This window comes from Mustelus asterias, chromosome 10 (assembly GCF_964213995.1).
Source record: "Mustelus asterias chromosome 10, sMusAst1.hap1.1, whole genome shotgun sequence".
Classification (NCBI taxonomy): Eukaryota; Metazoa; Chordata; class Chondrichthyes; order Carcharhiniformes; family Triakidae; genus Mustelus; species Mustelus asterias.
In genome coordinates, this window is record NC_135810.1 from 101,463,498 (window position 1) to 101,476,566 (window position 13,069).

The 13,069-nt window shown below is 41.9% G+C and overlaps 2 protein-coding genes across 2 annotated transcripts in view; both read left to right on the plus strand.

Annotated features, from left to right (window-relative positions):
* Positions 1–1,109, plus strand: part of LOC144499468 (serine/threonine-protein kinase Nek5-like) — a 40,501-nt gene extending 39,392 nt beyond the window's left edge. Inside the window, exons 16-17 of the mRNA XM_078221456.1 lie at positions 300–404; positions 987–1,109. Coding sequence (XP_078077582.1) covers positions 300–404; positions 987–1,109 — 228 coding nt within the window. The remainder of the gene's footprint in view (positions 1–299; positions 405–986) is intronic.
* Positions 1,110–3,236: 2,127 nt separating this feature from the next.
* LOC144499819 (serine/threonine-protein kinase Nek5-like) lies at positions 3,237–12,676 on the plus strand. The gene is made up of 5 exons (XM_078222333.1): positions 3,237–3,297; positions 5,402–5,543; positions 8,484–8,627; positions 9,419–9,533; positions 12,128–12,676. Exons 1-5 carry the CDS (start codon positions 3,253–3,255, stop codon positions 12,402–12,404), a joined length of 723 nt encoding a protein of 240 aa, XP_078078459.1. The 5' UTR covers positions 3,237–3,252; the 3' UTR covers positions 12,405–12,676.
* The last annotated feature ends 393 nt before the right edge of the window (positions 12,677–13,069 follow it).

The following is a 13,069-nucleotide window of genomic DNA, read 5'->3' on the forward strand; positions in this document are numbered from 1 at the left end:
AGCAGATAACTGGTATTTCTGGGGTTTTTTTGAAATACAAGTCTGCTATGGTGGCACTTGAACCCATGGCTCCAGAGGATTAGTTCAGGTCTATTGGATTACCAGACCACTGACATTACCACTACAGCACCACCTCTCCAAATAGAGGGCAAATCCATCTTTCACCACACTCTGTGAAGTAGATAATTAACGTGCTGTGCTGGTGCGTTGCAGTTGCAGCCACATATTTTATAATTCCTGTGAAAGTAAAACTGATGAGCATAATGGCTTTCTTCCATTTTTGTATGTCTATAACCTAGAATCATCCAGGCATATCAGCTGAGACATATAATATTGATCTCGAGAAACCTACAGAAAAATTGGATGAACTTCAGGGGCTAAGCAAAGGGAAAGAGCCAGTTGAGGTACCGCAGTTTATCATTGCAAATTGTACAAATACCTTCGCTGGAGGACTATCTTTTATTTATTGAATGTTTTATGTGATGAGATTTTAAAAAATCTATTTAAGCATTAATTGAACTTTTAAACATAATCAATTCTTTTTGTTATACAAAGGCTATAAAGGCCAACAGGCAAGGGCAGATAAATGAAGTTAGGTGGCAGATCAGCTATGATCTTATTAAAAGGCAGAGGAACAAGCTTGAGGGACGACTCCTGTTCCTACATTCCTATCAATTGGCATCTAAATAGAATAGAGCCATCAGTTCGAGTCTGGCCCGACTCGAGACGTTGGCTCTATTTTCTCTCCATAGATGCTGTCAGACCTGTTGAGTTTCTTCAGGATTTTCTGTATGGTGAATACATTAATTTCTTGGTACACTTAAATTGATTATATAATGAAGTATTCTATCATAATATAAACTATTTGGCAATGCGTCACCACTGGTGTGTAGTATCCACCTTTTCAAAAGAATTGAAACTTTTGTTTAACTCAATCCTTTCATTTTACATCTTTTTTAACTCGTTCATTCTTTTACATTTGACAGGGCATCGAGGAAGATTTGAAGCAAATGAGATTGCATCATCAAATGGAGAGGAAAGCATTAGAACACAAACACAAAGTAAAGGTAACAGTGATTCCTCCCCGATTAAGTCCACCATTATCGTAATAGCGTGCAGAAATGTTTTATATCACAGAGTATGGAAAAGAATAATGTTGAAGAGCTGTGGATATAGAATCATAGAATCCCCACAGTGCAGAAGGAGGCCATTCGGCCCATCGGGTCTGCACCGACCACAATCCCACCCAGGCCCTATTCCCGTAACTCTACGTATTTATCCTGCTAATCTCCTAACACTTGGGTCAATTTAGCATGGCCAATCAACCTAACCCACACATCTTTGGACTGTGGGAGGAAACTGGAGCACCCGGAGGAAACCTATAGCGTATACCTTGTGACCCATTCAACCGAATCATTCATGAGTGATAAAACGCAGAGTGAGTTAAGATCCCTTATCCAAGGCTGTTTCATCATACATACATTTACAAGATACATCAAGATCATTAGATAAAATTGAAATAACTGAAGCTAGATGTGAATTTCAAAACTTGATAAATGTTTAAGTATATATGTATTTGCAGTTTTTTTGCAAATCCCAAGAAAAGACCATTCTGCCAATCGGTAAGGTGAGGCTGAGATATGTTGGCACATGTTATAGAGAGCTCAAAGTATTGACGAGAGCTAGTGAACAAAGGCATGTGAAGTTTTGGAAAGGTAGTGTTAAATGGCTGTGGAATGTAAAGGGCCTGATAAATACCTTGAGATTATCATAGCGTCATAGAGAACAAGGGCCCTTCGGCCATTGACTTTGCACCGACAATAACTACCACTAAAGGTGCGCTAATCCCATTTTCCTGCACTTGTCCCATATCCTTGGATGTTATGATATTTCGAGTGCTCATCCAAATATTTTTTAAAGGTTGTAAGGTTTCCGGTCTCCACTAACTGTGGGGGAAAGAATTATGAAGGATAAATGGTATTGATTTTAAACTTCTGAATGTTTCTCAAGAAGGCAACTGGAATGTAGAAGACGGCAATGATACCAACACACTAAAGCATTCCTTGTTTGCTTGTTTGACAAAAGTTCTGGCATGAATGAATGAGGGAGAAGCAATAAAATTTGCTACATCACACGCTAACTCCATCTATCAGGTTTCTCTGAAACTAAAAATCTATGAATCCCTACAGCGCAGAAGGAGGCCATTCGGCCCACCAAGCCTGCACTGACAACAATCCCACCCAGACCCTATCCCTGTAACCCCATGTATTTACCCTGCTAATTCCCTTAACACTAAGGGGCAATTTAGTATGGCCAATCCACCGAACCTGCACATCTTTGGAGTGTGGGAGGAAACTGGAGCACCCGGAGAAAACCCACGCAGACACGGGGAGAACGTGCAAATTCCACACAGACAGTCACCCAAGGCTGGAATTCTGGTTTCCTGGCGCTGTGAGGCAGCAGTGATAACCACTGTGCCGCCACTGGTTTAAACTGGTTTATAATAGTTTAACTGTATTTTGTTCACATTTATATACAAAGCAAAATATGCCTCTGTCCTGATTCACCCTTGTTCCCACCATTTTACACAAGTACAGTCGGGAGCTTAACAGCAACAAACTATTGTGATACCACACAGGGATTATCTAACTCAGATAAATGTACAAACTGAGGTCTGTGGAGCACACATGTTCTACAAGGTTATTACTGCATTCTATTAAATAATTCTATATTTAATACTTTTCCTGTAAATTTTCCAACTGCTGGTGGACCTTCCAGTCCGGTCAATGGTGACCTCCCCGCTGCAGGTTACCCAGCAATGGAGGGTGCGAACAATGGGTATACCCATTGACAGTGGCAGGACTGGAAGATCCAGCCCTGTATCTTTGACATACTAACACATTTATGCTATTATATACTAGTGAAAAAAATGGTGCTGTCTTTTGAATGTCAGATCAGGGGTTTTTTGGCTGCGGGAGGCGATGTGCTGTTCACTGGTGGCGGGATTCTGCCACTGTCAATGGGATTTTCCATTGATTATCACCCCGTGTCACTGGGAAATCCACGGGCAGGGGGTGTGCAGTTGACGTGACCAGCCAGAGAACTCTGACCAGTGTGTCAATATTCTTTGGAACATGTCATTGTTTGCAGTGCATATCAATACAGCATGGTTTTGAAATTACTAATCTAACATAACATGCAATACTGTAAATAAGCTTTTCTTTCCAAAAGGGAGGAATAAAATTTGAGATAATGTTGGATGGAGAGTTGGCTCATGAAGATTCCCAGCAAGAGGAGGTGAGGTTAACACTTGGGATGTGTTCTAAAGAAAATGCAGTGTACAATAAGATAAAATATTCTGTAATTCAATTAAATAATGATACACTGTGAGATAACCAAGAATACAATCCCTATTATGCAGAATGGGGCCATTCGGCCCATCAAGCCTGCACCAAATCTCTGAAAGAGCATCTTACCCAGGCCCACCTTTTTCATTTGATTTGATTTGATTTATTATTGTCACATGTATTAACATACAGTGAAAAGTATTGTTTCTTGCGCGCTATCCAGACAAAACATACCGTACATAGAGAAGAAAAGGGGAGAGTGGAGAATGTAGTGTTGCAGTCATAGCTAGGGTGTAGAGAAAGATCAACTTAGTGCAAGGTAGGTCCATTCAAAAGTCTGATGGCAGCAGGGAAGAAGCTGTTTTTGAGTTGGTTGGTACATTATCTTAGACTTTTGGAAGAGAGAATATCCGGGGTGTGTGGGATCCTTAATTATGTTGGCTGCTTTTCCGAGGCAGTGGGAAGTGTAGACAGAGTCAATGGATGGGAGGCTGGTTTGAGTTTCATTTCATTTGGCTTCATTCCCCGCCCTAACCCTGTAACCCTGCACATTTACCATTGTTAATTCACTCAAGCTACATATCTTTGGACAGTATACAATATCAAACAGTCTGGAATTTAATGTCCACCCCCATGGTAGTGGTGGGTCATTTAATCAGGTGAATGGGTGGCAGGTGGGGAACTTGCTGCCTTCCTGATTAAGTCCAGGTGGGAGGCCCATGGATGCCTTCCAACCCTGCCACCAATTGAGTCCCTTAAGTGGACAATTAATGCCCACTTAAGTGGGAAGCACCGGTGAACAAGACTTTTTGTGAGTTAACAAATGGATGAGTTCAAGTTTACATTACTACAATTGTTTAATATGGTAAAAGATTCAGAAAAGAGTTGACGTATAAACTTTCAAACAACAATAACGTGCACTAATCTGATGTCTTTGAACTAAAATATTTATCGTGAATCCTGTAGTCCAGGCCACGTGGAGCACTTTACACATAAACAACTCACATTGATGTAGCACCTTTCACGGCAGGAAATGCAAGCCACTTCACATGGCCATTATCTAACAAAATCTGGCATTGAACCGCAAATATCGATATCAGCACTGGTGATGAGAAGCTGGACAAGGTGGTAAATCTTAAGGCGTGTCTTAAAGGAGGAGAGTTACAGAGGCGGAGAGGTTTAGGGAGGGAATTCCGGAGCTTAGGACCTGGCTGCTGAAGACTGTTGCCTGTGGTGAAGTGCTGAAAAGTGGGGATGGGCAAGAGCCCAGAATTGGAGCAGTGCAGAGATATCAGGAGCTTGAAGGGCTGGAGGAGATAACATAGGAGCGAAGCCATAGAGAGATTAGAAAACAAAGATAAGAAGATTGAAATCACGGTGTGGATGGACTGGAAGCCAGAGTACATCAGCAAGCACAGTGATGGGTGAACAAGACTTGGTGTGACTTAGCTGAGTAGCTGGGTAGCTGAGTATTGTATGAGCTCATGTTTACAATACATCTGATTTTCGTACATGGTAAGAGATTCAGAGGGCAGAATTTTCCCATCCCAGGACACGAACCACACGAAGGACCATTGACCTTGGGCAGGATTTTCCAGCCTTGGGGTGAGCACGCCCAGAAAGAAATGTTGACTTGTAAGGCTCTAAACAGCAACAAGAACAATATGCGCCTATCTGATTAAAGTAAATAATACCTCACAGTGCGTCACAAATAAGAAATATGGAAGGTAGCGATCATCAAGGGCATAGGCTTCGAGAATGTTCATTGAAGGAGGGAGGTGAAAGGTTTATGGAGAGAATTCCAAAGAATCATACCCAGTTAGCTGAAAGCTCTGCTGGGTAAAGGGAGGTTCACGCACAGGAGAAACAGAAAAAATTCAAATGCTGCCAGTGTAACTAATATAATAGAGCACCTTTGTAAACAGAACGGCGATTTAACGTTAGCCGATCCCTATATCAAAATTGCAATACAGCCATAAGCCTCAACTAAAAAATGTTCCTATTACTTTTCATGACAAATTTGTACAGCAAACATAGATGCTAATATGTTTTAGGAATTGGATACATTAAATCAAACACTGACGCATGAACAAGGAGATAACCTTAAACAGAAGAAATGGCAGTTCATTGAGGCAGGAAGTATTCTAGAAGATCTTGCAAACAAAACGTTAGAAGTAACATCTTCTCAAATGGAAGGTATGTAGTAACTTTTACCATCTGCCTTTTATGTTTTCAGCCTGTTATTTCATATTTATCTTTACTTGTACAATATAATCTGAATAAAATGCAATGATTCACTTAAGTCTGGCATTATGTATCCAATTTTTATTTTTTTGACACCTAATTATTAAATTCAACAGAGGTAGCTATCACCAGAATAAATAACTCACAAATTCTGATGCACACTGAGCAAAGTGGAAGATGTGTAGAGGTTAAATAATGAGCTAGAACATTTCTATGGTTTAAATCATTCTGCAGTGATTCAAGTTCAATGTGTGATATTGAATTCCACTCTTGCTGTCTGCCACAGGTTATCAGGTAGATAATGTAGATTGCGATCTATAATCCTGATTCCCTAGTTAGCAGCATTCACTTATAATGTGTGACTGGAGAGCCTTGTGACGTAGAGAGTCACATTATTGTAATTGTATGCATAGAGGATTTGAGAGAAGTCGGCAGGAAGATAGCACCTAGACAGGGCCAAACCTTGGAGATATGTATATAGTTGTGTGTTAACAATGAATGGTTAATACTGAATGACACAAGCCAGCAGATGTCTTAGTGACACAGCAAACAACTGTGGATGGCCTTCCTGCCAGGACGCTGATGTGGGCAATTGGCTCATGGTATTTGCTCCTTCGACAGCACCTTCCAAACCTGCAACATCGACCACGCAGTAGGATTAGGGCAGTAAATGCATGGGGAGCACCACCACCTGCAAATTTCCTTCCAAGCCACTCACCATCCTGACTTGCAACTATGTCACCATTTCTTCACTGTCGTCAGGTTGAATTCCTGGAAATTCCTTCCAAACAGCACTGTGCATGTACCTGTACACTGCATGGGCTGCAACGGTTCAAGAAGGCACTCTTTTGGACTGTTGGTCACTAAGAAGCCAGATGCCCCATTACCGTCACTGATGTGCTACCAGCTCTCACTTTCAGCAGTATGCATTGTTTTCAAACTGAAGGTTGAGGGAATAATAAGAGGGCATGCTACAACCTAGGGTACTAAAGGACATGGCCTTGAAAATAATGAATGCGTTGGTTGTCATCTTCCAAAATTCTGTAGATTCTGGAATGATCCCAGCAGATTGGACAGTGGCAAATGTAACCTCACTATTTTGAAAAGGAGGGAGGGAGAAAACAGGGAATTAATTACAGACCGGCTAGCCTAACATCAGTAGGAGGGAAAATGCTAGTCTATTATAAAGAATGTGATAACAGAACACTTAGAAAATATCAATGGGATTAGACAAAGTCAACATGGATTTATGAAAGAGAAATCATGTTTGACAAACCTACTGGAATTTTTTGAGGATGTAACTAGTAGAATAGATAAGTGGATATGACGTATTTGGATTTTACGAAAGCCTTTGATAAAGTCCCACATAAGAGGTTAGTGTGCAAAATTATAGCACCTGAGATTGGAGATAATGGCCGGAATTTTATCGTCCTGCCCACCCCGGGAATCGGAGCAGGCAAGGGGCGGACCATGGAAGGGTCTGTTGACCTCGGGAGAGATTTTAGTTTCAGGATGAACGAGGCTGTAAAATCCCAGCCAGTATATTGGCATGGATTGAGAATTGGTTAGCAGACAGGAAACAAAGAATAGGAATATATGGGTCATTTTCAAAGTGGCAGGCAGTGACTGGTGGGGTCCCACAGGGATCAGTGCTTAGGCCCCCGCTATTCACACTATACATCAATGATTTGGATAAGGGAACCAAAAGTAGTATTTCCAAGTTTACTGATGACACAAAACTTGGTGAGAATGTGGGTGGTGAGGAGGGTGTTAAGAGGCTTCAATGTGATTTAGTCAAATTGAATGAGTGGGTGAAAATGCAGCAGATGCAGTAAGAGGTGGATTAAGTGTGAAGTTATCCATTTTGGATGGAGAAACAATGGCAGAGTATCACTTAAATGATAATAGATTGGGAAATATTGGTGGGTAAAGGAAGCTGGGTGTCTTTGTACAGCAAGCATGAAGGAACAGCAAGCAGTTAGAAAGGTAAATGGCATGTTGGTCTTCATTGCAAGAATACTCGCGTACAGGAGCAAGGATGTCTTACTGCAGATGTGATGTGGAGATGCCGGCGTTGGACTGGGGTAAACACAGTAAGAAGTTTAACAACACCAGGTTAAAGTCCAACAGGTTTATTTGGTAGCAAATGCCACTAGCTTTCGGAGCGCTGCCCCTTCGTCAGGTGGAGTGGAGAAATGTTCACAAACAGGGCATACAGAGACACAAACTCAATTTACAGAATAATGATTGGAATGCAGTCTTTACAGATAATCAAGTCTTAAAGGTACAAACAATGTCAAAGGAGGGAGCATTAAGCACAGGTTAAAGAGATGTGTATTGTCTCCACTGATTTCTTGCAGAAACTGATAGCCAACTTCCGCACACATGAGGACGGCCTCAACCGGGATCTTGGGTTCATGTCACACTATCTGTAACCCCCACAGCTTGTCTGGACTTGCAGAATCTCACTGGCTGTCCTGTCTGGAGACAATACATATCTATACTCAGGGGGCTGTGGCATCTAGAACAAAGAGGTCACAGTCTCCAGTCTCAGGATATAATGTAGGCCATTTAGGACTGAGATGAGGAGATGTTTCTTCACTCAGAGGATGGTGAACCTGTGGGATTCTCTACCACAAAAGGCTGAATATATTTAAGAGGGAAATAAGAGAGATTTCAAGACTCGAAAGGTGTCAAAGGGTATGGGGGGAGCGTGGGTATAAGGTGCTGAGAAAGAGGGTCAGCAATGATCACGTTGAATTGTGGAGCAGGCTTGGAGGGCCGAATGGCCCAAATCTGCTCCTATTTTCTATGTGAGCCTCATTCCAGTAGATTCTGGGTCATATAAACAGTTATGATTGTTATTGCATTTAACTTTCTCATATTCCTCAGCCACCTCCAAAGCTGACCAGGTTATGGTAATGAACGCAAATGCTCCAAGAAACAGAAATCAGTGGAACCAAAAACCACCAGACACCCTGCTGAATGCACTACTGGCTGCTCAGCTGTCGTCAGTGTGTCCAACCATGTGTGAAGGTAAAATTGCTGAGGAAACATCTTACATTTAGGTAGCATGTAGAGGCTGAGTTGTTATAGAATCATAGAATCCCTACAGTGCAGAAGGAGGCCATTCGACCCATCGAACCTGTATCGACAACAATCTCACCCAGGCCCTATCCCCATAACCCCACATATTTACCCTGCTAATCCCTCTGTTACTAAGGGGCAATTTAGCATGGCCAATCCACCTAACCTGCACATCTTTGGAGCATGGGAGGAAACCGGAGCACCCGGAGGAAACTCGCAGAAACACAGGGAGAATGTGCAAACCCCACAGTCACCCGAGGCCGGAATTGAACCCAGGTCCCTGGCGCTGTGAGGCAGCAGTGCTCACCACTGTGCCACCATTTTCAGGGCTGAGATAGACAGGTTTTTAATCAGTAAGGGAATCAAGGCTTATGGGTATAAAGCAGGAAAGTGGAGTTGAGGATTATTAGATCAGTCATGATCTCATTCAGTGGTGGAGCAGACTTGATAGGCCAAATGGCCTACTTCTAAGTGTTATGGTCTTATAGCATATGATAAACCAGGACACATGTTTAAAATTATAATTCACATCATGAACTATAACTTTATTTCGCTAATCTATAGTTAGAGTATATTGTTTAAACAATGCGGCAATCAATAGAAATGATTCAAACAATTCCAATATAGTTTCATTATTTTGCTACCAGGTTCATGAATAAGAGAGAATTGTTTTCAAGCTGGGCCAGCCTTATCCTTTCACACAGTGCAGGTATTGATCAATCTGTGTTTCTTTTCAACAGATGGCACGCTGACTCCTTTAAAACCAACAAAAGAGAACAGCGATTCCACGTCAAACTCTGCCTCTGAAATTGAAGATAAAGAACGGCTGGAGCCCAGGTCTGATGATGATGACACGTGAGTTAGCTGCTTTTTTTTCCACTGTTATTCATGAAGGTTATTCTCAACCTTGGCCCTCGCCTGAGGTGTGGTGACCCTCAGGTTAAATCGCCACTAGTCTGGGACTATAGCGACTTTACCTTTACTCTTTAAGGATACACAGATCCCACCATTTAACAATAATCCTAAAACAAGTTTTACCAGTCGGCATTGAGTAACTTGTTTTCCACATTTCAAAAATTGTCCAATGAAGTGTTACTAATCAACATCCAAAAACCCTTTCCCAATAGTTTGAAATGATCCCAGATGAGCTCCCATTTTTAATTAGGATCCCAGTAGGTGTCATAACTGGACAAGAGGATCTGAGAATGGAACCCTGGCTCAAAAGATCGTAATGGTCCTTTTTATTTTTCATTTTATCAAATATTGAGGAAACAGAACCTTAGCAGCACTAATTAGTTTTAACAACAAAGAAAACATACATTAAACATTTAAAAACTTGATAATAATACTCCTCCTTTAGTTTAACAATTACACAGTTTTAAGATTAATATGGATAACAAAGTACACTTGAAACTACAATCATCTCAGTTACACCCAAAGTTAGTGTCTGCGATTTCTCCTCAGAATCCGCCCCACCGCTGGTTGTCATATGAAAGGGATTAAACTCCACTCCCAGAAATAGGCTTTAAAATTTTCTCTCGTAGTAAAAGATTCACTATTTTAAAGAAGAGGAGGGGAGTTCTCCCTTGCGTCCTAGCCAATTATCTGGTCATTATCAGAAGGCTATTTGTGTGAGCTTGTTGCATACAAATTGACTGCTGTGTTTCCAACATAACCAAAGTGTCCACACTTCAATAGGCCTTCATTGGTTGTTAAGTGTTTTGAGATGTCCAATGGTCATGAAAGACGCTATATAAATGCAAGTCTTTTTGTTTGGTATTTCCAATTTTCTTTTCTTTTTCAGCCATGCCTTCAACCCAAGCTCTGGAATTCCCTCCTCTAAAACACTTTAAAATCTACCGCTTTAGCCAAGCCTTTGGTCATCTGTTTTTTTTATTCTTTCATGGAATGTGGGTGCCACTGGCAAGTCCAGCATTTGTTGCGCATTTGTAATTACTCTCGAGAAGGTGGTGGTGAACTGCCTTCTTGAACACCTGCAATCCATCTGGTACAGGGACACCACAGTACTCTTAGGAAGGAAGTTCCATGATTTTGACCCCAAAACAGCGAAGGAATGGTGATATAATTCCAAGTCAGGGTGGCGTGTGGCTTGAAGGGATACTTGCACGTGGGAGTATTCCCACGCACTAGCTGTCCTAGTCCTTCTAGGTGGTAAAGAGCAAGGATTTGGAATATGGTATCAAAGGAGGAATGCTGCTGCAGCGCATCACATATATAGTGCAAACTGCTGCCACTGTGTATAAATGACGGAGGGAATGTTTAAGGTGGTAGATGGGGTGTTGATCAAGCAGGCTGCTTTATCCTGTATTTTTTTAATGTATTTGTTCATAGGATATGGATGTCACTGGCTAAGCCAGCATTTATTACCCATTACATCCCTTTGCATGGTGTCTTGCTTCTTGAGTGCCGTTGGAGCCAATCTCATCTGGGCAAGTGGAGATTATTGCAATACATTCCTGACCTGTGCCTTGTAGATGTTGGACAAACTTCGGGGAGAGAGGAGATTATTTACTTGTCGCAGAATTCCCTCTGACCTGTTCTAATCATAGAATCCCTACGGTGCAGAAGGAGGGCTTTTGGTCCGTCAAGTCTGCACCGACTCTCCAAAGGAGCAGCTTACCCAGGCCCTAACCCTGTAACCGCACATATTTACCCCACTGACTCCTCAGCTGTACATCTTGGGACAGTAAGGAGCAATTTAGCATGGCCAATCAACCTAACCAACACATCTTTGGTCAGTAAGAGGAAACTGGAGCACCCGGAGGAAACCCGAGCAGACAGCAGACATATGGATGATATTGGAACAGTGTAGGTTAGATGGGCTTTAGATTGTTTTCACTGGTCGGCGCAACATCGAGGGCCGAAGGGCTTGTACTGCGCTATTATGTTCTAAGGGAGAATGTGTAAACTCCACACAGTCACCCAAGGGTGGAATCGAACCAGGGTCCCTGGCACTATGAGGCAGCAGTGCTGACCACTATGCCGCTCTTGTAGCTACAGTGTTCACCTGGCTAGTCCAGCTCAGTTTCTGGTGACACTGCGCGTGGGTTCCCTGACATTACCACCTCTCATAGCAAGAACAGAGTGATATGCCGTGAGCTCCATAGCCTCACTGGTCATGATGTATTTAAAGTTACAACCCAATCTCTATTATTGTGGATTTGTAAATGGGCTAAGCCATGAAATTCTTGTGTAAATACCTCTCCAGACTACTAAGAGATTCGATTTGTGCTGTAAATTATGATTCTTTAGCTTTTTATTCACAACCGGGATCGCTACCTGCTGAGACCAGGGACAATTTAGTTCTGTATTGCCAAAATCTTCCAATATTGTCCTATTTAACCACTGTTAAGTTTAATTAGTGTAACTACATCACTTAATTTGTTAGGACTCTTTGTGACATTTGTATGAATTCATTGTCTCCTTAGAAATTTTGAAGAATCAGAGGATGAACTCACAGCACAGCTCCTGGAATCTTTACAAAAACTATTTCACCCAGAGGAGAAAACACGAGGCATTGATGGGGAAGGAGTCAGCCAAAGTACACCCGATGAAGGAAGAGAACAGGAGAATGAAAGCCAGAGGAAAATGCAAGCTTCCAACACTGAGGGAAAGCCCGAGGAATGCTGTGACGAAAGAGATGCGTCTACGCCCGATCCACAAAAGGATTGCACAGAACAAAATGTGACAACTGCCTTAGAATGATAGAATCAGTTAACCCATTGTTCTTGCAGCTGGTGAAATGCCTGCAGTCACTTGAAACACAAGAAGTTGCACATTTCTGTCAAATCTATACTTGTATTTCAAAGAAAAACTTGAGTGAAAATGCATCGCTGAATGTGTGATCTGGACGTTTCCTGACTGATTATCTACAAAGTCCAAGGCAGCCAACAGGGAATCTGGTTATTGTGATTCACCAAGGATACAATGTTTTATCCCCATAGTTCTAATTTGTATAGTCAATAATAAAAGTCATCAAAATTAGTCAAGTTTAGTGATTTTAGTTCAGGAATGCCTTTTCATTCATTTGTAAATGACATTTTAAATGAATTTCTATTATATTATCGGACAGGTCTCGTTCTGCTGAGTCATTGCCAGCCACACGCTCTGATTTTGAATGTGGGAAAGACTAATTGGTAGCGGTGTCCTCAGCTCTCTGTTATCCTTCTAGGCAGCAGATAAAGCATGACAATGGATATACCCTAGTACTTCACTTGCCCGAGAAGCTAAACTAGGTGAAGGCATCCTCAGCTTCATCTGTTGATATCCCCCCATCGAAGTGTGTGAAATCTGTGATGAAGGATGAGTCAAATGAGCAGAGCAAGAAGACAATGGTTCTGAAGGCGGCTAGCAACGTGTGCCGACACATC